Raw genomic sequence first — 26451 nt, 5'->3', positions numbered from 1 at the left:
TTTTATGAAAAATATGAGTAGGGAAGACCAGGGCTAGTCGGCGCAATTTTTGTCAAAATCATCATAGCTCCGAAAATAATTATCATATAGAATCTTACAAAATACCAATCGATACCTTAAACATCTATCTATAAATATATGCTGTTATATTTTTTAAATATCTAATATTTTTTTCTCTAAAAAAGTTTTAGTAAAAGTCATTTTTTGAACCTAGTAGCCCCAAACCCGTGGTTAGTCGGTTCATCGATGGGGCTAGTCGAATCAAGTGGTTTATTAGGCTTCCTATGAGACAAAAATTTTTTTTTTCAGATTTTAATATATAACTATAATTCTTTATTTATATAATGTTCTATTTACAATTATAACAAATAAAATAACAATCTTTTTTGGCACAGGATCCATGCGCCCAACCTTTACATACTCTACATTGAAACCAATCTTCAAAATTATGGAAATTTTTATAATCCTGTTTACAAATAATACATACATCTTTGATTAATTTTTTAACAATATTTTTTTTTTGGTTTTTTATTCTTCTCTTTTAAAAGAACTTCCCTCTTGAATGGGGATGAGGTCAAGATCACGGCCTTTTTTTTCCTTATTACTTTATTTTGCGAATTATGAGAAATAGAGATCGGTATAGATGATGGGCCTGGGAGATTAATGTTTGAAGGGATAGGAAGATTAATAGAAGTAAATGAGGGGCTAGGAAGAGGGAAAAATTTTGGGAAGAGAATCGATTGATGAGCTAGGAAATAACTGAGGAATCTGAAGGATGATTTCCAAGACTTTCTCCTAATAAAAACGAATTTGATGAAGGAATAAAATCCTCCTCCTGATAAATATTTTCATTATATGGGTATATTCCACAAGATTCAAATCCATTTTGAATATTCTTGAGGAGGCTGCCAAAGGTAAAATATCCTTATAATAGAGGGAATATCATAAAGGGAAAGAGAGATCCCACGATGATTTCGCATCCACGAATCTATACCTTTATTATAAAATTTTTTTAAAGGTCCATATACTGTCTGCAATTTATGAGTGCAGTGTGGAGGAAGAGATAGAAGTATTATCCCATTATATATACTATATTGAATAGCATGATAAGATTGGTGGGATATATGATTATCCAAAATAAGCAAAATTTTATATTTCTGGCTGCATCTGATATGAGAAACAATATGACTTAAAAACATTATAAATTCATCCTCTTGCATCCACCCTGATCCGTTGGATGCACCAATACATCCCTGAGGACCGTCTCTAATAAAATGATTATAAAATTTTTTTCGTGGAAAAATAAACATTGGGGGAAGATAATTCCCTAAGGCATTAACAGCCAGCGCCATTGTCACTAGAGTGCCTCGCTCTGCAGAAGTGATGGCTCCGACTTGTTTTTGACCCTTCTGCACAACAATTTTTGATGGATTTTGCACTGTTGTTAAGCCTGTATCATCCATATTATAAATTGACATAGGTCTTAATTCATGTTGATCTAGTATTCCCTTGTATAGATTAAAAAAATATAGAACAGCCTCTTGATTAAAACTAGCAGCTCCAGCTAAACTAGTAGCCTCAGGAGATCTTAGAGATAATCTTGGATTTCTTCTCATAAATGAAGAAAATTATTCTTCACCAGCCTTTTATTAATTCCATGATTTGGGTATTTTTTTGTTTAATTGAATTGCATGATAATAAGCTTGAATCTTTATCTAATGTATAAATATTTAAATAATATTATAATTTTTTTAATACCTAACGGATAATCCATAGAAGGTCTTACTACAGGTAAAAGGTAATCAACAATTTTATTTTCTTCATCATCATCAAAAATTTTTTGTTTATTATTTTGGCCTATCTTGGGCATAGTTCCAGAAATTATATATTTTTTATAGTTTCTTAAAAAATTTGTTGTCGGTATACGTAATAAAATAAAAAATAAATTTATTCAAAATTTATCTCTAATTTTATATTTAAATATATAATATCATATGACCTTTTTATCAGGTCAAAATTATATCACTAAAATTTTCATATCCAATAAAATGTTTTAATTTGAATCATATTATAAATTGCCAATTATAATATATTTATATAAAAAATATTAGTTTACTATATATATATAAATTTTAAGCCTGATCTTATTATCAGGCTAATATTTATATATACTAAATTCATATTCAATAAAATGTATTAATTTAAATCATATTTATTGTAAATTATAATAGAAATGTATAAAAATATGTGTTTGTATAATTCATTTTAAATAATTGATCTTATTATCAGATTAAAATTTATATACTAAAAATGTATGTTATATCTATGACAATATATAATAACAATATATATTATAATATCACAATATATATTACAAAATATATATTATATTATTACAATATATATGAAGATTTTAGTTTGCAAGATATTTATTTAGGTCTGATATCATATTAAAATTGAAATGTATATTATGAAAAATTATATTAATGAATTTATATAATAATTATTATTATATATACACTACATATTATATTATATTTTAACCTGTAATAGATGATACTTTTCTTGATGAGTTATTATTTTCATATAGTTTAATAGCTTCTTCGTAATCAGATTTATTCAAAATCTTTCGATTTTGAATTTTGCGGATATATTTACTTACCATTATATTATAAATATTAATTGATTGATTGCGCCGACAAGCCACGATTCAACTAACCTCAATGGTGGTAATATTACTAATATGATTTTTTTAACATATATTTAAGCATTAGATATCAATCTGAAACTTTCCCAAATATTAAAATAGATATTTAACTTTCATATAATGTCCATTTTGTCATGTTTAAACTTTTAATTTTTAAATACAACCTAATAATATTAAGTGAAAATATTGTAATTTTCACGTCAAAAACATGTCATAACAGATAAAAATTTAAATAGCTAAATTTTATAAATTATTTTTATCCCCAAATATGGATATTATAAGTTTCTATTTTAGAACAAAATTTCAACTTTTAATCGTTACTGGTTTTAAAATAAAATCTTTGAACCGACAAGCCCCTTGCGCCGACTAGCCCTGGTCTCCCCTACCTCAGTGAATGTGGGTTTCATTTACAGTCGACGATTCAATTAAAAACTCCGCTTATTAGTAAATTTTAATTTTTTGTATGGGTTCAATAAAAATAAAAAATATTTTTCAGTTGCTTCCCCAGTAGCAAACTTGACGCTTCGTCACTGTTATAATTAATATTTTATGTAATAACAATTCAAAGAAATCGGATTATGACACAAACTTCAGTTAAGGCAATACATTATGTTGAGAAGGAGGTAAGGTACCTCTTAAAAATTATTTAAAGAAAATTAACAAAAGTTGTTATATTATTTTTAAATAATATCTATCAAATGGAAGGTCCGATGCATGACTCAAATTTAAAAAAAACTTTTTTAATATACCTGACATTAAATAAATATGACGAGAATATAATATTTTACCTTTCTCTTAATATCGGCTTCCGAATTTTCATAAAAATAAATTTTATTTTTTATAAATTAAATCTAGAATTTACCTACTCATCATCTGGTGTTGAAAAAATGTCTTGATTTTTTAACCTTTTCGGAACAACCTTGGTCTCCTCAGATGAAACCTTATATGCTCCACATCTTATTTCGGCATTTTATTTTTATTCCGGGCTCCGCTTATGTTAGATACTTGGCTCGAAATATGCTTTTTAGCGAATGGAAAAAATTTGTTGATAAACACGGAAATGATATTAACGATGAGGATATTTTGTTTTCAATGTCCTTAAAACATCATTTCTCATCACAAAATTTAATACAGTTCTATGAAGAATGTGAAAAAACTGTCCCATTTACAAAGTTACCATTAAACATATTTGTTAATATTTTATATTGTGTATTAATCATATATTTAATATTTGCCATTATAAACATTCCCAATTATACTAATAAAGTATATTTTCTTATTTATATAAACAAAAATTTTTTTTTCATATTTTAAAAATAATGACAGATCAAGTTTTGATTTAGAAAGCTTACGTAAATTTATCATAACTCTATATCCGGAAGAAAGTCAAAAATTTAATAAAAATGATAACGATAGCCGCCCTCTTGACATTGAATTATATGATAAAGTATACCAAATTGTAACTTGATAATTTATTATATGTTGAAAATATAAGTTAATTTAAGGTATACGTCCATTGATAAAATATATAATCTAAACATTAGTTCGAAAAAACTCGTTATGTTTGAAAAGAGTACTTAAAAATTTATCAATACTATATGTTCTTCCAAGTTTCAACTACTTATCCACATGCGATTTACATTTAATTCATGTTTTTTTTATATCAATGAACAAATTTTAAAGCAAATAAATTTATTTAGAAAATTTTTAAATGATTTTATTGAATAATTAATAAGTCTAGTGTTAAAAATTAGACTTTTTATAGATGCTAGTTTTAAATGGGAATTTGATAGTAAAAATAGGAGTAATGATATTTTTTTTATTTTTTTTTACCATGATGTTCAAATTAAATGAGAACAAATTATTTTAAAAAATGTTGTTTACATGTGCTCTCATAATAGGAGTTTCTATACAAAAACAACGGCAAACCCTGTATATATTCTGATTATATTTTCTATATTTCTTAAAGGATATGTATATTATATTACAAAGACAAATTATAAAATTAAATTTGAATGAATGTAATAGTTTGAATCTTGAAACAATTATTTTATTTGCTGATTTTTTTAAATATTGAATGTTTGGTGCATTATTTTAAAATATAAAATAATTTTAACATGAAAAAACAAACTAATTTTTAACTTAAATTTTTGAACCGAACCTGTTTTTACCAAACCTGAACCCAAATTTAACCCTTTTCAAAATAACTTAATTAAATCCGAATTTGAATCCGGCAAATTTAAAAAAGGTTTAAATCCCTGGTTTAAAATAAAAGGAATGCCATTCACCATATTTGAAAAGACTAATGTTTTGGCTAATGAATAGAAATCATATTATAACCTGTTAAAAAATCATGCCATAAAAAATTGAATTACCAGGACTACTCGAAACAAAAATTAGGTTACGGTCTTTTGCCCGATTAAAATAATATAGGAGTAATGTCTTTAATTATCAGTGTTTAGATTAGCACCGAATCTATATATGATATCGAATGCTCTATCCTTCTTTTATGGGGACCTTAAATTATTCCAAATAATATGTACCAAAAAAGTTTATAAAGTAATTTAACTTTACATTATAGGAAAGTATGATAACGATGTTACGGGATATCGTAGAAAGTTTCCCATCTGCTTCATCGCCTTGGTTAGGTCAGGTATTTTTGCTTGCACCTATTGAAGAATTAGCTTCATTTTTAACCATCTCCGTAAGTATTTTTTGCACATTTTAATATACGGAATTCATTTCTTTTTTTACTTTCTACATTTAGGAAATTGCCTTGCCTCACATAAAAATTTTGTATTGCTCCTTAAAGCAATCTTTATACAGAAAAATATCACGTGGTTCTAAGAACGATTTTACTTTGGAATGTAAGAGTCGTTTTATATTATATTTTTTAGATTACCAACATGTATAGACTAATATTTGTTGTTACTAAAAAATAACTGTTATTTGCCCCAATTTCTTTTATTTGAATGAATTAATTATTGTATTGATCAGTTCAAAATACTCTATCCATTCTTATCTAAAAAAAATAAATCTAATTTTGTTTAAGAAAAAGGAAGATGTAAATAAGAAGTTATCAAAATAATGTTAGGATCAAATTTGTTATTATCTTCAGAATTTATTTTAAGAAAACTTAAAAAATATAATACTAATGATGTGCATAATTTATATTTTATATTATAAGCTAATTTCTTCTTACTTTTGAACACAAAATTTTATTCTTGTTTCAACAACTACATCAAGAAATACAATTTCGATAAAGAAACGATAGATGTAATTGGCGCTAATGATATAAAAGGTATCGGTGAAAATTTGTTTTGCTATTTCACTTAATTTTTCTCCCGAGTTTTTATATTAACAGAGACCTGCAAGGGTCAAATTTTATGCCCGAATTTAAAGGACTTTCCCATTTTTAAATTTGGCCCCTAGGCTTTTTATTTATTGATATCCGACTGAGATTTTTAAAATTTGTTATTATAAATAATTGTTACGATATTTTATAAATTATTTTAAAAGAAAATTGGAAATATGAGCAGAAAATTAAATGATTCATTATATGATTTTCCAAGTTAATTAATTTATATCAATTCGATCGTCCAAGGTTTTGTAAAAAAAAAGGCTCGACCAGGTTTCGCTTGTAATTCATTTTTAAAATCATACTACTTTCGGGCTCAGTGGCGTAGCCAGGATTTATCCATGGGGGGGGGGTTTAAATTTTTTTTTTGGGGGGGGGGCGAAGCCCCCAAACTCTACTTTTAAATATTGGCAATATTATGTGCTTTATTAGTGTATTGTCACTATAGTAACAAGCATGAATAAAAAAAATATTAGTAACAATTTTGGCTAAATTTATGATTAATAAGCGACTGAACACTGAAAACATTATTCTAAAAATTTAATCTATGTTTAGTCAATTGTAAATTAATTCATATAGTTTAGAAAGAAAAAAATTTGCTCCCCGAACCTTACATTTTTTAAGATCACTCAATATACCTGATTGAGTGTTAAAAATAATTCTTTTTTAAATTTTAGATATAGATTTTATTTATTATTAAAATACTTTAGTATAAATAAAATCTCTTTATTTAACTATGCATTTATTTTAATGATAATATACAATAAAATAAATTTCAAAATGTAGAAATTTTTATGTAGATTATTATATTAAAAATTTATTGTAAATAACTATATTTAAAAAATATATAATTCAATAAAATATAAGTAATTCTTGTACGGTATTTTAAAAAATAATTTAACAATTATAATTAATACAAAATAATCTATAAATATTTCTTTTAAAAATACAAAAATATTATGACTAAGAATTCATTATAATTAAGTTTTGCATATAAAAATTTTATGACTAAGAAAATATGATAATCATAGATTTGAATTTATAAAGAGAGGTCTACTTTTCTCTGAGATTTGGCTAATTCATCTAGAATAATCTCTTTAGGGCTAATCCATTTAAACGGTTTTCACCCGTGCTATTTCTTAAATAGGTTTTTAACCTTTTCAAAGTTGAAAAAGACCTTTCATTGGTGCAGGTACTAATCGGTAAAGTAGCTAAAATAAAAAGTAATGTTTTGATATTTGACAGGGAATCTAAAGTGCAATTACACATGGAAAGAGCCTGCAAAGCATTTTTAGGTCTCAAAGAGTACTCTATTCTGTCGAGATTTTTATACCAAAATTCGACATCATAAAGTAACTTATCATTCGATCCTGATAAATCATCAGAATAAAACTCTGAGATTTTCTTAATATCTTCTCGCGTTTCATGTGTAATCAACAATTCAGACTCAACCGGCAGAAGAAAATAAAAACTTTTTAAAATACAAATATGACTAATAAATCTTTCTTTTAATTGAAATAAAAATGTGTCAATGGGATAAAAATATTTATTTTATAAAAATCCTCAATCGAAGAGGCATCAATATTTAAGCGATTTGACTGTCTAGAAACTACTCTAAGTTTAAAAATTTTAATCCCAAACAAATTAGCGATCTTCTTTACTTTCTTGTAAATATCATGAAATTGTTCATCCACATTTTCTCTGATATTTGTTAATATTTCAACAATATCCTTTGCCCTATTCATAACCTCTCTTAAATCCAAATTAATTTTTTGAAGTTGCTAAAATCATAAGTATAATTAAATAAAAAATATACACATTGAATTAATATTAAAAATTATGGCTTCGTCGCCTGTAAAAAATTTTCAGCATCTGAGGAATCCTTTTCTTTGCTGGATACGTAGGATTCGAGTGCTGCAAAAATAACTTCATATAATTCTATGAAGAGTCTCACTGATTGTTGTCTTTCGATAAAACCTAGGTGGGCAAAATCGTTTTAGTTTTTTTTGGATTATTTGAATCAATATCATCAGTTCGGATAAATAACTGTCTCTTTTTGGGTGGTGTGAAAAAGTCACAAACCGACGATATTGTTTCTAAATTTTGAAAAATATATTAAATTATAAAAATATATCTATAATACATAATAAAATCTAATAAATTCCAATTAAATTAAAAAAAATTTACGTAAACTGTTCCGGATGTCTCGAATCACATGCCTCGGATATCATCAAATTTAGGCAATGTGAGCTGCAGTGAACATACAAAGCGGTGTTATAAAGCTCTCTAATTCTTGACTGCACTCCCTTAACATGACCACTCATTAAGGGAGCTCCATCATATCCCTTGGCCTCTCATTAGATTTAAATCTAGATCTTGAAGGGATGCTAAAATTTCTTTGGCTATCGTCTCTGATTTAGTGTCATGTAAATCAATAAATTGAACAAAGAGTCCTTCATTTTATAATGACCCGATTCCATATCAATAAACCTTATTGCTATGGATAATTGCTCTATGTTACTAACATCCGATGTCTCATCCGCCAGAACACTAAAAAATGGTGATGCTTTCACTTTTGTAGAAATTTCTTTCAATATAAACTTATTGCATATGAATATAATTTCATTTTGAATGCATGGACTAAGGTAGGTGGCATTTTTAGCCGAGCTTTCAAAAAGCTTTATATAATTATCATTATTGTTGCATAAAAGTTTCAGCAATTCCTTAAAATTCCCTTCATTAAAGAAGATGAAAGTGTTAAGGGGCCAGCTGATACTCTATGAGATCTTAATGCTAAGCCCTGCCTCCCTAGCCAAATGATTGCATCAATTATAATTATTCTGGCTCTGTTGGTTGTAACAATATCAATTTTTTTTTTATTCAATACATTAGATATTGATATCTTTTGATTCATAGAGATGGCTTTTAAAGCATCAGATATCTCACAAGAATTGAGATGATATTTATTTTGTTGATGATAATTAAAATTTTCAAGAGCATCTTTCCATCTTGTATATACTTGACTTACCAATGTTTTGAGTTTTTGTAACCCGGGTCCAACATATCTTGGTGAAAAAATGACGCACACTTTACAAAAGCTCCCTTTTCATTAGCTGAATAAGCATATTTGTTAAGCCACGATGTTTGAAATGTTAAGTTTCTTTTATCCAAAGACAATGGAAATTTATAGCATTTTTCAGGTGCCAAAATATTTTCCACAGCCAACAATTTTTCATTTTTAAACTGAAATTTTAAGTATAATGAAATATCTTTTTGAGGACATTGATTTTCTATATTTTTTTTAAATTTTAAAATATATATTTCAATGTGAATTGTAGAGTTCAGACTTGAGCAGCACAACAAGAAAAGAATATAGTTTATTAAAAATATATCTTAAATAAAGATTCAAGTTATCTATTTCAAATTTAAAAGACAGGGTAAGACATAGAAGGAAATTATTTGTTTTTATCTAAGATACAAGTTTTCACAATACTGCCAACTCTGCTTGTGAATGTTGTAATATCTAAAGATTATTTGGGAATTTACAATAATCAAAATGATGAGCTTTTCATATAAAAAAGGGTTATAACTAAATAAAGCACATTGCAAAATTTTAATAACTCAAATAAAAATATAATTTACAAATAAAAAAATAGAACTCAATTATATTATAAAATACCATACCATCATTTGATGATTTTCCAGCCAAATCAACTGAGAGCTCAGATTCTTTAATAATACATAATTTTTCTAATTATAAAAAATTAAGAGAACTTATAAATGATAATTTAGAATTATACCATTATCATTTTATGATTTTATTTTAGCTAACTCATTTGTTTTCCCTGATATGTTGGTTGTATTTCTAATTGCAATAAATAAAAGATATTATAAAAGTGAATACCATTACCATCATCATTTGAGGATTTTGTTATTTCTAAATCAAATTACATAAATTTTCTAAATCAATTTAAATATACCTTTATTTAGTAAAAATTTTCTTATATCCATGTGGGAATTAAATAAAAATTTTAAAAACTATCTAAATTTAGTTTAACAATTTAAATTTTATTATTAAATTTAAAATATCTAATTAAACAATAAAAATATATTTACAATATATATTTAATTGTTATTTAATATTTTATTGGTTCATAAAAATATATTTCATTTTAATATCGTATATATTATTTATTTTATTTCTAAATTGAAACAGTTTTTTAAATAAAATTAAAAAAAATTAAAAAAAATTTTTTTTTGAGGGGTGATGGGGGGTTTCAACCCCCACCCCCTTGTCTACGCCACTGTTCGGGCTAAACATACAGGTCTCTGAATTAAATAAATAGTTTTATTTGATAGATAAGGTATCAGGACTTGTAGGGTAATTAAATTGTTGTTTTTCCTAATATTTTACGTTATTGTTTGAAAACAGTTCATATTATGATTTTTGCAAGTTATCTAGATATTTTAAAGAATATTTTTACACTATGAAATTTATAAGGCACAATATTAAAAAAAATAAAACTATACTAGAACTTAACTACCATAATATAATATTAAATTATTCTACTTTGATATTCACATGAAACGGATTCCGACTTGATTCGACTGTTTTTTTGGTTTATGGCTTAACTTCAATCATTAATCGAAATTTAAGCTTATATTTCCCTGCATTTAAGAGCCGCCTATGAATTATTATAAGTGTTATTTTTAATTTTTATAAAAGCATTTTCATATCTCGAAAATATAAGTGAATGCCTAGAAATTGCAACACTCCACCCTCTATTGATCAATTACCTTGTGCTGGAATATGAACAAATTAAGACAATTGTTACGTTTATTACATACGAATTAAAAGTAAAATAAATTTTATATTTGCGTTATAATATTTAAAATATGCATGCTTGCAATAAAGATATTTACTTCCTATTTGTCTGATTCGAAAACACTCCGCTTATACCAAATATCGAGATATCCTAAGTTGTGTATCCTTAAATGCATGGCAAGCATATTAAAACTCAATTGCCAGAAGTTTTATGAGTCAAATTTAGTAGAGTTGATCATATGTTACATTTATCAAATGATAACCTATCCAGCAGTGTCCAAATCTACACCTGATTTAAAAGGTTGATTAAAATTTATATTATTTTTTTAGAATTATTTAGGTTTAATTGATTGCTTACTAAGCTGGTTTGATAATTATAACGAGAACGGGAGAAACGCTATTCTATTCCATGAGGCTCATATTTATCGGACATTATATTGTACGTAAACAGCATAATAAAAAATTTATTTTTCCTATTATTGATAACAAATTATTCAGACCTTTTTAGATTGCCATCCCTTAATAAATATGCAATTCTGAAGCAACCAGTGATCAATGAGCTACCTATTGAGCCAAAGGATTCTAAAGAAGTCCAAGATTTTAATTCCATAATATCCTTCAATTCCTTGTTACCCGAGAAATACTACGAATATTATGATGTGTTCAATATATTTTGCAGTCGAGTGATTAACCTTGGTAAAATCAAATTATTTCTTTTAGATTTACCTGTTTCTTAATATTTGTTTACTTATTTATTAAATTATTATGCCGTGATATAAAAATTATCCTCTGTTTAAATATTAAAATTCATGATTTCCCGATTCTAAAATAAATATATGCGGGTTATATATTTTTTATATTAATTTTATTTAATGATTGTATCTAAGGAACTTATTGGTGAAATATAAATCATTTTAAATTATCATGAATATATATGATGAATTCCATATCAAATCAACCAAGGTTTCAACCCGACTCCCTCAGAATTATTTTAATTTTATTTATAGCATTTACTATAACTAAGAAAAAAATAAAATTTTACTTTTTTACTCAACTTACTCTACTCGCTAAGATATGGGCGTTTAAAGAGCAGAAAAATGGTACATCTTTGACAAAATACACTTCATTAATTTTCAAATATCTTAAGAATATATTAAGTTAATGCAATAATTAAAATTTTATTATATAGAATAATAATGGATCTTATATGGCATATAAATAAATGTAATAGATACCCTATTAATATCCAAAACCGGAAATGGCCATAGAAAAAAGGTTTTTTTTTAAATTTTCTTTCTGTAGATACCAGACTGTTTTATATTTGTACAAAATCATAGACTGGGCTGAACGTGGGTCTAGGAGTTATGTCACTTTATATATCTAAAATTTAACATAAATATCATCATATTTAAATTTAATGGATATTTACTTAATAATTTTTATTTTATTTAAAAATTATGCCAAAATTAAAGGACCTTACTTTATTTACATTTTAGACTTATATATTTTGGCAACTCTACATACTGGTACTACCAATGAAAGAATATTATCTTAATTACCAAGAATAAAAACTTTGAGAAGTAGTGTTGTTAAACGGATCTATAACCTCAAAATATTGCTTAAACCTCGAGGTTTCGCTAATTGATGTCAGAACCCTTGTACCATCTATGAGCAAAATATTCAGACGTGGTTAAAATTTTTCTGTATAAAATACTGAGTTAGCTTTATTTAAAAACCGGTTTAAATCGAGCTATTTACACTACTGAGTAAAGTAAATTATATTACATATCACTTTATTGTTGCATTCACTAGAAAATATATAAATATAATGTCAATTATCATTATAATCCAAATAGAATGTAATATAAAATGTATCAACTATAATAACATCTTATATGTCATTTATCATATTTCCCCACACTTAAGATTTTAAACTCCTCTATCAGACGATGTGTAGTCTTCCTCGATCTTTGTGATTTCCTCCTCATTGTTGTTTCTAGTTCTCGAGGTAATGAAAACATATCCTGGGGACCCGAATTTTCATTAGTCTTTTCCGTTTCGCCGTTATCTCCCTCTATAGGTGGTCCTTCTATATTTTCCAAATTCTTAATTATTTCCGATTCCATATTTTCTTCCTCTTTCCCTGACTTCTCTATTTCTTTCGCTACATCCCGTTTTCGCAGTTGAACCTCATGCTTTCGTATTGTTCTATCTTTACTTTCTACCAAATAAAAATATCTACCAGTTCTGTATTTTATATTTCCTTCTCTCCAACCGGAATTGATTTCATTATGTACCCATACAGGTTGTGAAACCTAGAATTCCCTCATTTGAATGTGTTCATCATACGCTGTCTTTTGTCGCATATTAGATTGTTTCATCTCATCCTTAACATGTGGATATAACCAATCTAATTCAGTTTTTAGATTGCGCCCCAACAATAATTTTGTCGGTGAACGTCCAGTTGATTGGTGCTCGCCCATTCTGTATGATGTCAAAACTTCTCCCATAGCTTCCTCTGGCTCCTTAATATCTTTTCTAGTGGCAAGATATTGACTCTTAGTTCGTATTGTTCTTTCAGCTAACCCATTAGTTTTGGGATAGTAAGGTGTTGATTGTATTATTGTAATATTTTTTTATAAACAGAATATTCGAAATTCTCCAGAAATAAACTGAGGGCCATTTTCTGACACAAGTATTGGCGCTTCAAAACGTGCAAACTATTTCCTTAGCGCCCTGATCATTGTTGTAGACGTGGTTTCTCTCATCAACTAGATCTCAATCCTTTTTAGAATGTGCTTATCAACTCCAACTAACAGATGAATGTGTCCCTAGGCATATTAGAGATGTTCCACGAATATAAAGGAACCTCCATTATATTCGACCGGTTACTTTGACATGGCATACATTGACGAATGTGTTGTTCAATGCTTTATCGCAATTAGGCCACCAACAGTACATTCTAAAAATGATTTCTTAGCATTTATTCCTGGATGCCCTCTGTGTATAATAGTTAATATTGATTTCCTCAACTCAGAATAAAGCACAAAATATTGGCAAATTTTAGAATTAGTATTTGTATAAAGATAACTACTGAAAAATCAATATTATATAATATTCTTTAGAAACCCAGCTAAAGACCAGAGGAAAGGGAGTTTGGGGCTTAGCCACCCCCCCCCCCCCCCCAAAAAAAAAATTTTAACCCTTCCCCTTTGGATAAATTCTGGCTACGCCACTGAATACCTATATATGCAAATATTATTTTTTTTTCTTGGTATCTTTATCCCTCTTATCTCCAACACATAATCTATATATTTAATATAGTCCTGAAAATTGTTTTGTTTATCAAAATTATCAAATTTTACTTGTGTTCGTTTCACATAAAATATTCATTTCACCACTCTCATTAATTAAAATATTTGATTCATCACTTTTACCAATTACAGTAATTTATTTTTCTTCTTTATTTATAAAAACCTTCGTCGCCATTAAAGTAAATTTTATTACATATCACTTTATTATTGAATTCACTATAAAATATATAATCTCAATCATCATGATAAAATAATCCAAATAGAATGTAATATAAAATGTATGAAATATAATAATATCTTATATAGCATTTATCACACTGATAAAATGGGCGTTAGCCCTTCTTGATATAACTACGGAGTTGATACCAAGCACTGATAAAATTATTGAAAAATTAGCTCAATCCCAAAGAAGATTGAATTTTACATTATAAATTTATAATATGTTTCATAATTATATTTTTCCCCAATTTTTTAATATACCATAATTTTTCATGAATACTGTAAATTTATATACATACAATAATTCTTAAGAATACTTTTATGCATTAATGTATATTCCCAACATTTATTTATTTCAAATATAATTTAAATTTATATATCAAATTTTAAATGTTTAAAATATTTATATTTTTTTACAAACTTCTTTTTCGAGACCTTTATTTCGGAATATTTAATATTTTATCATTATTTATAATTGTATTTGTGTATTAGAAATTGTTAATATTTTTTTTTTAGTCACTAACTCACTAGTCCTAATATTTCTGAAACTTAAGATATTCTTAAATATTCTTCAAATAATACTAAAAATGGGTACCTGCTTTTGTTGGGAGGCTCTGATAGAGGGATACCACTTATATCTTAATATTAGCCCAAACTATCATTTTATACAAATTCATCAAATAATCTAAGATACATTTTGGCTTCATTCGTTGCTTCAACTATATTTAGATTTTCGTTGAAGATATCTACTGATTATAATAGTTTTAAAAATTTTAAACGATTGAAATGATAAATGGGTTTTGGAAAATTGATGCACACAAATATTTAGCAGTATTAGGAACATTTTTTTATCAATCATTCTACTAATATTTTTCATTTATAACCTCAAGTCCTTTAAAAAGCCACTAAACTATCCTTACTTTGCATATTTTTTGATAATATATTAAAGAATTGATATAAATTTAATTGTTGATATCTTTCCAGAAATATAAACTTCAGAAAATTTTAATTTATTAATTCAACAAACTTTATATTGTTAGAGGTATTTATTTGAATATAAAATAGTTTTTTAAGCTCTTAAATGTATAATCTGCATTTTTGTGCTCTGGAAGTGGGGGGGGGGGAGTCCAACCCCCATTCCCCTTGTCGCTACACTGATCCCTAAAGAGTACTTTGAAAATATAATTTTCTTATAAAGAGCAAGTAAAAATGAAGAACTTGATCATTAAATTTTTATAGAAATTATTTTCTACTTTTTATTATAATTTAATTAATTGTGGAATTTATATATTTACTCACTTTTTGGATTAAATTTTTATGCAAATAAAAAAAGGGATTTACTTATTTTGGTTTTGATTTAACTTGATCATATGACTTCTATTTTATACGTGTCAGCCCCCAAAAGCAACCCTAATAAGTTGTGCGATATCCACCGAAATTGGTGTCTTTCCTAATTTACCAATCACGATTATATTCTCCTCTAACCGATTTAGATACGTGACTAATGACTAAGATTCCCACGAGCTCCCCTTGTCCTCATCCCCATTCGCACCATACTGATGTCGATCTTTCCCCCGCCCCACACTGGCCCCAATTATTTATATATCAATAAATCATTTTCCTTGAAAATAATGGAATAATCATATAAATTATCCTATAAGATAGTTAATAAACCAATTGGTATACAAGCTCCAGGTTTGGGGCAAAAATTTACTTTTACTAGAATAAATCTCGAGAAAAAGATAAAATATTTTAAAAATTTATCGTATAACTTTAGGTAAGTGTTTGAGCTGTCTCATTGAGAAAAAGTATAAAATATTTTAAAAATTTATCAATGTATAACTTTAGCTAGTGTTTGAGCTGTCTCATGGTATTTTGTAAATTCAAATACAACCATTATTTTTGGGCCTATGATGATTTTGACAAAAATTTCGCCGACTAACACTGGTCTCCTATATGAATTATATTTATTTGAAGATTAAGAAAATTAGGATCGTATCCGGGATCTTCGTTCCAGTCCATTAAGCCGTTCAATAGTTAAGTGACCCTTATGTTTTAATTTGATTTAGAAGATCCCTCTATATTGCAAGTAGGTACTAAAGGTGGTAAGACTATTTGAAAAACGATTAATTGATGTAATACAAATTAATTCTTGAAAATGAGTTTTATAATTTAAAAAGCATCAGCATTTCAAATCGAATAATAAAAATTTTTTTTTAAAAAAAAGCCTATTTTACTCATTGTAGGGAGGGTTTATGTTTTAGGCCATTTTCCATGTCGTTCTCGAGCTCTCTTTCATTGTATTTATTGTAAAAATATCCTAATCAAGTCATCTGGATCTCCTATAACACCCTTAATTTATTTTGTTAGCCTCTTAACAACGGCGATTAATAAATATACTCTGAACTGTCTTGCAATAACCTTTTAATCCCTGTAATAGCCAGTATTCATGATCATTTAGGCCCAAAGGCTTCTTTAGACCATAAGAAAGAATACCGGATTTTAGGGGAAATGCCTTGAATTCTACTACTTAGAGCAGAAGATTCAAGTTGAAATTCTCCAGGGAAGCTTTATTTGTTAAGCCCACACCTCTTTTTTATATATTGTCTTTTTCTATTTTATTTAAATTATTTTTAAGGATTATATACTTAAGATTTAAGATATATATAATAAATTTATTCTTAAGGTTGGGCCGATACTCATGTTTTCCAAGAGATATGCGTGATTTTATCTGGGGCCTTAAATCTCATAATTTCTCATTCGGATACGAATGTAAACGGTGACGAAGAAGACCTCGAAAAATTACACATATCTTGCGTAGCCTGTCAAACTATGACTCTTTTAGTGTGCTACACTATTCTGACCCCATTCCCTGGTAACCCTTTAGACAGCCAGTTTCCGGACCCTGAAGTTTGCGGATTCTTCAAATACATAGACGTTAATATTAAGTATGTTTTTAGATACTTGAAATTGAACAATTAGCTTCTAACGATATATAATATACTTTTATACAAGATTTTATTTAATTAATTATTTATAAATTTGGTAAATTAATTAATTTACAAGTTGCAATAATCCTTGCAAATTATGCCTTTTTTATGAGGTATAGTATATTTTATTGCATAATTATAATAATGTTTATATTATTTATAATTAATTTTTTTTAATGAGAAACAAGATATACGCATAATTAGTCAGAAATAAAATATAAATATATATTATATGATGCTTTTACAGATATGGGAAACACTTGGGGCGTTTGCATAAATATTTTTCCTTGTCGTCTAGTCCGAAGCATTGGTCAGCTGAAAGTCCTATCTGGCCCTACAGACATCTATTGTATCCTACACACAACCTTGGACAGGTTAATGAGATTTAAAGAAATTTTAAAACTATATAGACAAAATTGAATATTTTTTAATAAAAATTATACATCTTTTATTCCTAAGATATCACCGCAGTACGCCTGGCTAGTAATGGGGCTTAAACGCGTGCCTAAATCTCAACTGAGTTCTAATTCTTCGGAAATGGCCATTATGGAAAATTCATCTAAAAATGATACTATATTAATATCAACCATTACCCCAGCTAATAATAACCCACCCCCTCCATTATATTACTCTAGTCGCTGTGATATGAAATCTTGTTTGAGACTTATAACCGATATATACCAGGGAGCTATGTGTTTTATACGCGATACTTTAGCCACTAAACATTTTGACGAACTCGAAAGCAAAGATAACGAATCCTTTAACTTTTACGGCGATTTTCCTGTCGAAGGGTTTTATTATTCATTTTACTATGCATAATTGCAAATTGTTTCTCATATATAATTATCTCCCTAAATAGATTAAAAAAAATACTTTTTATTTATTTTCTTTTGTAAAAAGGTTCAGAGTTAAGCTCGATCACTCGAATGTCAATAAAAAAGCGTTCGATGGCTTAAAATGGTTACCGCGTCGAAAATTATTGCTCGAGTTAATCAAATCGGTACATGTTTTCAGATAATAATAAAATTTAATTAGTCCATACATGGCTTGGAGAAAATGTTATTTATTAAATAAGAATAGCCCTGATCAATACATAAGCACTATGGTAGTATGAAATAAAGTTTATGGAAAAAATACTACTAAAAAGCTCCGGAAACACTAATATTTAAGGTCAAGAATTATACTCTTATCTTTTTAATTGTGTATATATATCCACATCAAGTATATCAGTTAAATTAAAGGAGGTAGAGGGGGGTAGATAGTTTGTCACCTCGGAATACCCCAGCTAGTCAACTCGAATTAAATGGGGCATGGTCCAGGCTTAAAAATTTAATAAATAGGGTTGATCCGAGGCTTATATTTTTCTTTTTAAAATTGGGCCCCGAGCTATTAAAAAAATCTTAAAAATAAAATAGAAAATGATTTTTTCGCTTCTTTTCTTAAGATAAAATAATATATCTAGAATTAGGATGAAGCAATATAGTGATTTCTAAGATTTAACGTTATAAATATGCGTTTAATTTATAGTTTTGCAATACAATATTGCCAAAATTACAATTATTTTGGCTATGATTATAAACAAATACTGCAAAAATGCAAAATCCTTGCCATATGACCTTGTTCAAAAAAATTCGTGTTTGATAAACCAGCACCTACAGTGAATGACGCACTGACAAATTGCTAAAACACTTAGGAGTAAGGTATTTAAAACCTCAATATGGAAGATATAAAAAATTGAAAGGGAATTTTAACCAAATTCGATAAATATTACATCAGTGTATTATATTGACATCAGAGATCTGCACGGCTCAGCCCATTTAAAATTTCGGAAATGAGTCGGATTATAAATTTAAGCTGCGCCAGTCAACTTATGTAGAGATTTTCCGGGCCGGATCATTTGAAAATATTTTTCCGAACGCACACTGAATTTGTAATATTATTTAAACCATTAATAATCCAAATTTATGATTTTTCATTTTATAAATTCTTGATGGGCTTCTTTGAACCAAACCACGCATGGGTCAAAATATATATATAATCGCAGACATGTATAATTAAAAATATAAACCTTAATTCTTGACCTTAAATTACCCTAAGTAATCGTTTTATTACATATTTAAATGCATATCGATTTATTTTCCACAGACTTTTATTCTTAAGTGTTTTACTCCGGCAGTTTTTTTTGCTGAGAATCATAGTTTTTTGGTCGAATTTTTATCCCAAATACCTTTTTCCTGGATTCAAGTACTATATATGTATTCAAATGTTTTACCAAGATTATCTTTTTAGGCTGCGTTGCCCTAATTGGAGCTTTTGATCTCTATGTTATTTTCCAAATTATTCATCGAAATCAGCATTTAAACGCTATATTTAATTTGGACGCAACTTTTTTTTTTTACAAATTAAACATATTTTTAATTTTCATATGATAAAGATATAAATATTATTTGTTACAATATCATAATTAATAAATATAATTTACAATTAAATCAATGTTTAATTTCTCTAACAATTAATATTATATAATCTAAAGATTATCTACATATCCGACACATTTTGTAGTATGGAACAGTTTGATTGGATGCAAAAGCTGTTTTGTCAATTGTATGATTCGTTTGAGTACGAAGGAGAACAGGCTGAAAATTATCAAGATGAAATTTTGATGCCCTATTTAGCGATGGGACTGTGCAAATCTTCATCTTCTATGGGAATGGTAACTGATTAATTTATGGTAGTTTAATTTTAAATTCATCAGAAAAGATAAAAAAAAATAGAAAATTAATTGCCATAGTAAAAAAATATGTTATTCGTATTGTACAAGGGCGCCTCAGAAATTTCCCAGTATGGGGAAAATAATGTTACTTATAAGTTTATTTTCATTATAATTATATTACAATTATATATGATTGATTCCAATTAAAATTACTATATTTTGTTTATTCCTATTAAATCCTAAATCTTTAAACTAAGTCCGCTCTTTTGGCCGAATCACTCAGTAAAGTTGTCGAAGGTGTTCTCAAAAACACTCAGGTGTTATCTAAAATAATTGGATTTAAGACATGCTTATATCTGTTGGAAGCCAATCCTTATGCTAACGAACGCTTGATTAGTTTCGTGTCCAATCACAGTTTTTCGCTTCTCGATTACCTAAACCCGTAAGTTAAAATTATATTATATGTGTGTCTCAATTATTTTGAAGGCAACCCGCAGGGATTTACACCCCACCTACCCAGATTCTTTTTACCTCCCACCCCCCTTAAAAGCCTACAATTACCCTCTGATACTATCAGACAAATTGTTTCTAATCCCCTCCCCCCCATTTATGTGGACATTGAGCTTTCATTTTATTTTATAAGTTTCTGCATTTACCAAGTCATCTTAAAATAATTAATTATAGTGGTTATAATAAAATAAATGATTAAATCTATTTTAATCCTAATTTTATGGAAGAGGTAACTTTAATTATGGGGACAAACAGCCTTTTTATATCTATACTTTTATTTAAACTTATAGTAGCGCTCTTGTTTCTTCATCTTACATCGACGTATTGGCCCGAACTCTATTCTATCTAGCTGAAACTTTTCAAAACGTACCATTGCAAGATTATAAATCCAGTACCCTAACGGGTAGTTTTTATTTAAATATAAATAAGAATATCCGGTTTTAATAAATGATATATAATGTATTATGTTTTATAATTTATTTTTAAGATGTAGTATTTTTGATAAAATTTTACTTTAACTTAGGAATAAGAGGTATACGACAAAAAAATCGATTATTAATAAGAAAATATAATAAAATGTGTAGCAAAAAATACTATTTTCTAAACAAAGTGGAAAAAACATTTATAAGGTGAGGTGGCTATTTATTGATAAATTTAAATTAGACATTATTACGAAATGTTTAAAAATAAGTTTATATTAATTATTTTTAGAAATATTTTTTAATATTAGTTTCTTTTTATTATGTTAATTAAAATTTTACTTTCACCTAAATTAAAAAAATTTAAGTTTGAAAAGTTCTGGGCCGAATTTGGGTTCAGAATATTTTTCCGATATCTTAACAAATCTGAACCTAAAAACATTTAAGACTCTGAACCCATTTTTTTTTATTAAAAAGCAATTTGTGAATAAAAAGTTTAGAAAATATTTCTTCACTTTAAAAAAAAGGTTACGATTTGTCCATTTGTTTTCATTTATTTTATCACCTATTTACATATATCAGCAAATAGTCATCTAGAAAATGCTTTCTCCTTTATTTAAAAAATAATATTTTTTTATTATCTAATAATAGAGATTTTTTTAATAGTTAAATTCTCAAAAGCCTTTTCCCTCATTACCGATTAAATAGATGTCATAAAAAGAAGAAAATATCCATATTTATCGCTGAATAATACCATCTAATCTATTTTGTAACTAATTTTAATTTATAGATACAAATGACGACCCAATATGCGATGTTTTTGTCATAAAATTGTTAGGGCTTCTAGTGAAAAATAATTTTTTTATTTCTACCGAAAATTATGCATCCGCCATTATTAGACACGACGAAAATACGAAAAATAATAGACATTTCCTTAAATTCGACATCGAAAAAACAAATGCGATATCCACTAGTAAGATAAATATATATTATTATAGAATTCCTTATTTAAATTTTGTAATAAATACATTTCAAACTGTTGAGAGTGAACATATTAAGAAATTAATTTTTTCGAATGAACCTTTAGAAAATTATAATACTGTTCCTTTAGGTATAGAAAATCTTTAAAATACTTCTTCCAGTCATTTTAGAAATATGACATAAGTTAAAAGTCCGATATTGTTTAATTTAAAAAAATGATTATATAAAATCTTATAGGATAATGTTATTTATACTTGTTTTTAAAAATCATCTACTATTATAATATTACTTAATAAAAAAAAACTTATTTATTTTCCACTAATTTGTTAATTCTTTTAGAATTACTTTATGAGAGTCTTAGAGTGACTGCTATATTCATAAATTAGTTATTAACCCTTGTGTGGTATACTGGAATATAGCAAAACCCCAGAGATGTTTAAAATGTTACTACATAAATTCTGTTGATATTTTGACCTGGTTTTTTTCATTATCCATCAATATTATGCTAAACTATGTTATTATAAATATTTATTTAATAAAATTTAAGATTTAAACATTTTTTTGGCTGCAAAAGCGCACATTTTAACTCTTTAAATTTATAAAAAACATTAAAATTTGAAAATAAGTATACACTAATATTATTAAACACATTTTTTTAAAATTACAATTAAAATTTTTTAATCATTGAGCGAGAACTAACAGTTTTAAAATGGTGGTGATCTATGACCTCCCCCCCCCCACCAACACCTCACGTTACCTTTTTCTACTTAACCACTCAAGAAGATTGATAAACTGGTTTACTCATTTTAAAGGTAGAAACTTCAAGTTTTCATTTTGTCTATAGTCGACCTCTTTTATAAGGCAAAAGAAAAACTGCTATACAGCATTTCGGAAAAATAAAAAATTCCATTTTGACAATTATTGGGATTAGACCAAGGCTTCAAATCGAACTCGGAGCTTTGAATCGGGTTGAGAGGACATTTTTCTTAAACCCAAACGCGTTTTCAAACTTCTTGTGAACTAGAACAGTTCGGTTCGGGTTTATGCTAATTTTTTTAAATTTAAATTCCTCTTTATTAAAATTTATTAAATATTATATTTATTTAAAAATAATTATATCTACTAATTTTATATGTCACCTGAAAACATTTTTATATTGCATAGTAAAAAAAATTTTAACTAAAATTTCCCTAAATTATAGTTTTCCGGGAAATTTAAGGTAATCAAAAATTCGTTTTCAGCAAATTATAACTCTTCAAAAGTTTTAGAACTGTAGCAGTTCATAGTTTTTTATTAACCAGTGTGGCTTTTGTTATAAGATGGACATTAATTCCTTAGAAGTATCTTCTATAGCAAGTAAAAATAGGATAATGTAAACGCAAAAATTTATATTTGAATTAAAGGAAATATAAGAAATAATAAAGTGATTTATTAAAACTTAAAATAATCCTTTACTATTGATATATTAAAAATTATTATAATTGAACCTTCGGGTTTAAGTCAAATAATTAAAAGGGATTTCGGTTGACCAAAAAAATAAAAATGTTGGGGAGATCAATCCACGAATTAGCTTCCTTTAAGTGTTTTTTATGTCAAAAATTTTATGGCACGAGAAATGAAGGTGGTAGATTTTATAGATTATTCGAAAATTTAACGTTTAATTTAAGGTTTGAATGATACATTTTACTTTTATTTTATAATAGTATATATCTTTGGGAAGTATATTTTATTTTTAAATAATAATTAACGTTTCATATGATAATTTATCATATATTTTACTGAGATAATTTTAAAAAATACATCAAAAGGATAATCCACTATAAAGTATTTTGTTTACATTCCAAAATTATAACTTTTATAATATAATTTTATACATATTCATATCATAACATGAAATATTCTTTTTATTTTAAAAACAATATATAGTAGAATTATATTTAAAAAAAATTAGAATATCCTAGATATTGGAAGTTGATATATGACGAACTACGCTTTAATTGTCAAAAAATTAATATCGAGATCATTAATCATATAGAGAGATTAATCCTATTAAGGGTAATTCCTATTGGAACAACCTTCGACTTTCTAACTTCCTGTGCCTTAACTGGGTTAATTAATATTTTAATAAATAATAAGTGATTAATTGAATCATTTAAGGTAATTTCTTTTTATGTTAGAACTCGCCGCTATATGATAATGTAAAAAAATCACCATATTTTCATAATATAAAAATAAAAAAAAGGATCAAGAAAGTCTGGTTTTAATATTAGAGGGCCCCCATAAAATCAAATAGTTACTTATGACTACGTAGTCCTACGTTTTCTGATTTTTGGAAGGTAGGAACACCATAATTTTAGAAAGGCACATAATTTTTTTAACAACTTATTATTTTTTCACTTGCTTTGTATACATGTGTTATCTTTTGCACAAGTTTTTTTTAAATTTAGAAATAAAATATTTTTCGTCGTAAAACAACCTATTCTTTCTACTTGTTTATCAGGTTCTGATTCTGGATATTTATAATAGGTGATTTTGGTTCCGGTTCCTAAAATTTTAAAGCTCCTGTTCTTAAATTTTACGCGGTGAGGATTCCAGGTTCTGCTCCATTACAAACTCTTTTTTAAAAAAATCTAAACAATAAATAAATCCTCTAAAATGAATCACACAACATATATAAAAACAATATACTAATTGCGTACATTTCGATGATTCTAAAATATTTTCTGTTAAATTTTAAAAAAGGGTTTCGGTTCCAAATTCTGATCTATATACATGTTTTTACATTATTATTTTCTCTTATTTATATCGGCTAAATCAAGATTTTAGCCATAAAATATTACTTAAGCCTGATTATGTTTACCTTCTGAACCATCACTCTTTATAATAAAAGTAGTAAAAATAAGTTATATATTTATTATAACCCATGGAAAACAGTGAGTTCTAACATAACCCTATTTATTACGATAAACAAATTAATGTATTCTTAAGTGGACCTCTGATATTTATTTTATAAACAAATATACTTAGCTTTATCACCATCACAAACTCTTCTCGCTCCTTTTCTTATCTTCTTTTAGAAACCGGTGGAGCCTATTCATTTGCCATACTTCGGCTTCTAACCACTTGCCTCTACGTTAATCAGACTTTTCGCTTGATCTTAACACCATTGACTTCCCCTTTACCAACAACATCCAACTCTTCTTCGCACCACACCCACTCCTCAACTAGCAGTGTATTGCAATGTTGTGAAATACTGACTAGGGATTTACCTTCAATTTCCTCAGTCCATGCCCTTAATCAGTACATAGTTAAAGCTGGGTCGTGCCTTGTTCCGGATCTACCCATCCAGTTTACCTTTCCCTTCGACGTGGTTGACAGGCTTCTCAATCTTTTTTTAGCATTTCCCACATTCGACAACCTTAGTACAAGACCGCCTGCCGTTGACATAATTTCCTTACTACTCTCCCAAACATTTACTGCGCTTTCTCCTATTATATTGCTAAAAGATATAAATGAATCGAAGGAAATGGATGACGGGAAGGGCAAAGGATCTTATCGGCCCCAGAGAGAATGGTTGCTGCTTGGAGCCGAAAAAATTATGGCTACTTTGTCAAGAAACGATTATAGCAAGGAAACAATGGGAGATCGAGAGAGCCGTTGGAGTCATTCCTTGTGGAAGCTCACCGAGTTATTGGCTTGTGACTTAAATCATGATGAACTTGATATTTTGTAAGCATAAACAACTAACATTTAACAAATTTTTTAAATAATAGTAATTTAATTTAATCATGTTTTGCGATTTTAAAAAAAATAATTTTAATAGAATCTATTCTATTTTATTTTCATAAATAATAGATTACCTTACATCTCGTTTCGAACCTGCTCAAGAATAACCTCCCAAATTTTACCAGATTCAAAATTGTTCTTATCTATACATTATAAATTTTATCAATCTCTCAATTCTTCCGAACATAGACGACAATTTCGAAATATAATATCATCTCCAACAAATAAAGTGACAGAAGAAGCAAATTTTAACAATGGAAATTTTTTTAAAGTTCTTCATAATGTATTGACTAAAAATCTTGACCCTTTAAGGGATATTTAGGATTATTACGTACGGTTTTGTAAATGTTGTTTAATAAATATATATTTATAAGTTATTAATAACACTATAAATATATTACACGGTTCAAAAAATATAATTAGTCTTATATAGAAAACACTACCATATAGGCACTTTGGAATTTGTTTTTTTTATATTATTTTTTTTTGGGAATGGGGGGGGGGGGTGGTAATTTATGTGATAAAATTCTAAAATTAATCTTGAAGTTATTATTGAACATCTAACATTTCAATTTATTATAACTATTGATTAGAAAATTGGTAAATTACTAGTACCTTACTCTGTAATC

The 26451-nt window shown here is 27.1% G+C and overlaps 1 protein-coding gene across 3 annotated transcripts in view; it reads left to right on the top strand.

Moving 5' to 3' along the window:
* Positions 1 to 26208, top strand: part of LOC135923203 (uncharacterized) — a 105930-nt gene extending 79722 nt beyond the window's left edge. For 2 of the 3 annotated variants that reach the window (XM_065457825.1, XM_065457827.1), the window contains 20 exons: positions 3563 to 3879; positions 4034 to 4154; positions 5289 to 5411; positions 5475 to 5574; positions 5895 to 6008; positions 10792 to 10922; positions 10981 to 11191; positions 11231 to 11329; positions 11389 to 11586; positions 17110 to 17371; positions 17661 to 17787; positions 17873 to 18204; positions 18314 to 18413; positions 19947 to 20126; positions 20384 to 20568; positions 20927 to 21039; positions 21846 to 22028; positions 23988 to 24144; positions 25064 to 25765; positions 25892 to 26208. In XM_065457825.1, coding sequence (XP_065313897.1) covers positions 3563 to 3879; positions 4034 to 4154; positions 5289 to 5411; positions 5475 to 5574; positions 5895 to 6008; positions 10792 to 10922; positions 10981 to 11191; positions 11231 to 11329; positions 11389 to 11586; positions 17110 to 17371; positions 17661 to 17787; positions 17873 to 18204; positions 18314 to 18413; positions 19947 to 20126; positions 20384 to 20568; positions 20927 to 21039; positions 21846 to 22028; positions 23988 to 24144; positions 25064 to 25765; positions 25892 to 26144 — 4008 coding nt within the window. In that variant the 3' untranslated portion in view covers positions 26145 to 26208. The remainder of the gene's footprint in view (positions 1 to 3562; positions 3880 to 4033; positions 4155 to 5288; positions 5412 to 5474; positions 5575 to 5894; positions 6009 to 10791; positions 10923 to 10980; positions 11192 to 11230; positions 11330 to 11388; positions 11587 to 17109; positions 17372 to 17660; positions 17788 to 17872; positions 18205 to 18313; positions 18414 to 19946; positions 20127 to 20383; positions 20569 to 20926; positions 21040 to 21845; positions 22029 to 23987; positions 24145 to 25063; positions 25766 to 25891) is intronic. The other variant, XM_065457826.1, reaches the window with a different exon arrangement.
* Positions 26209 to 26451: the final 243 nt, after the last annotated feature.

This window comes from Gordionus sp. m RMFG-2023, chromosome 2 (genome assembly GCF_954871325.1).
Source record: "Gordionus sp. m RMFG-2023 chromosome 2, tfGorSpeb1-WG-v2, whole genome shotgun sequence".
Classification (NCBI taxonomy): domain Eukaryota; kingdom Metazoa; phylum Nematomorpha; class Gordioida; order Chordodea; family Parachordodidae; genus Gordionus; species Gordionus sp. m RMFG-2023.
Note: the sequence above shows the minus strand (reverse complement) of the source record. Positions and strands in the feature narration are given on the sequence as shown.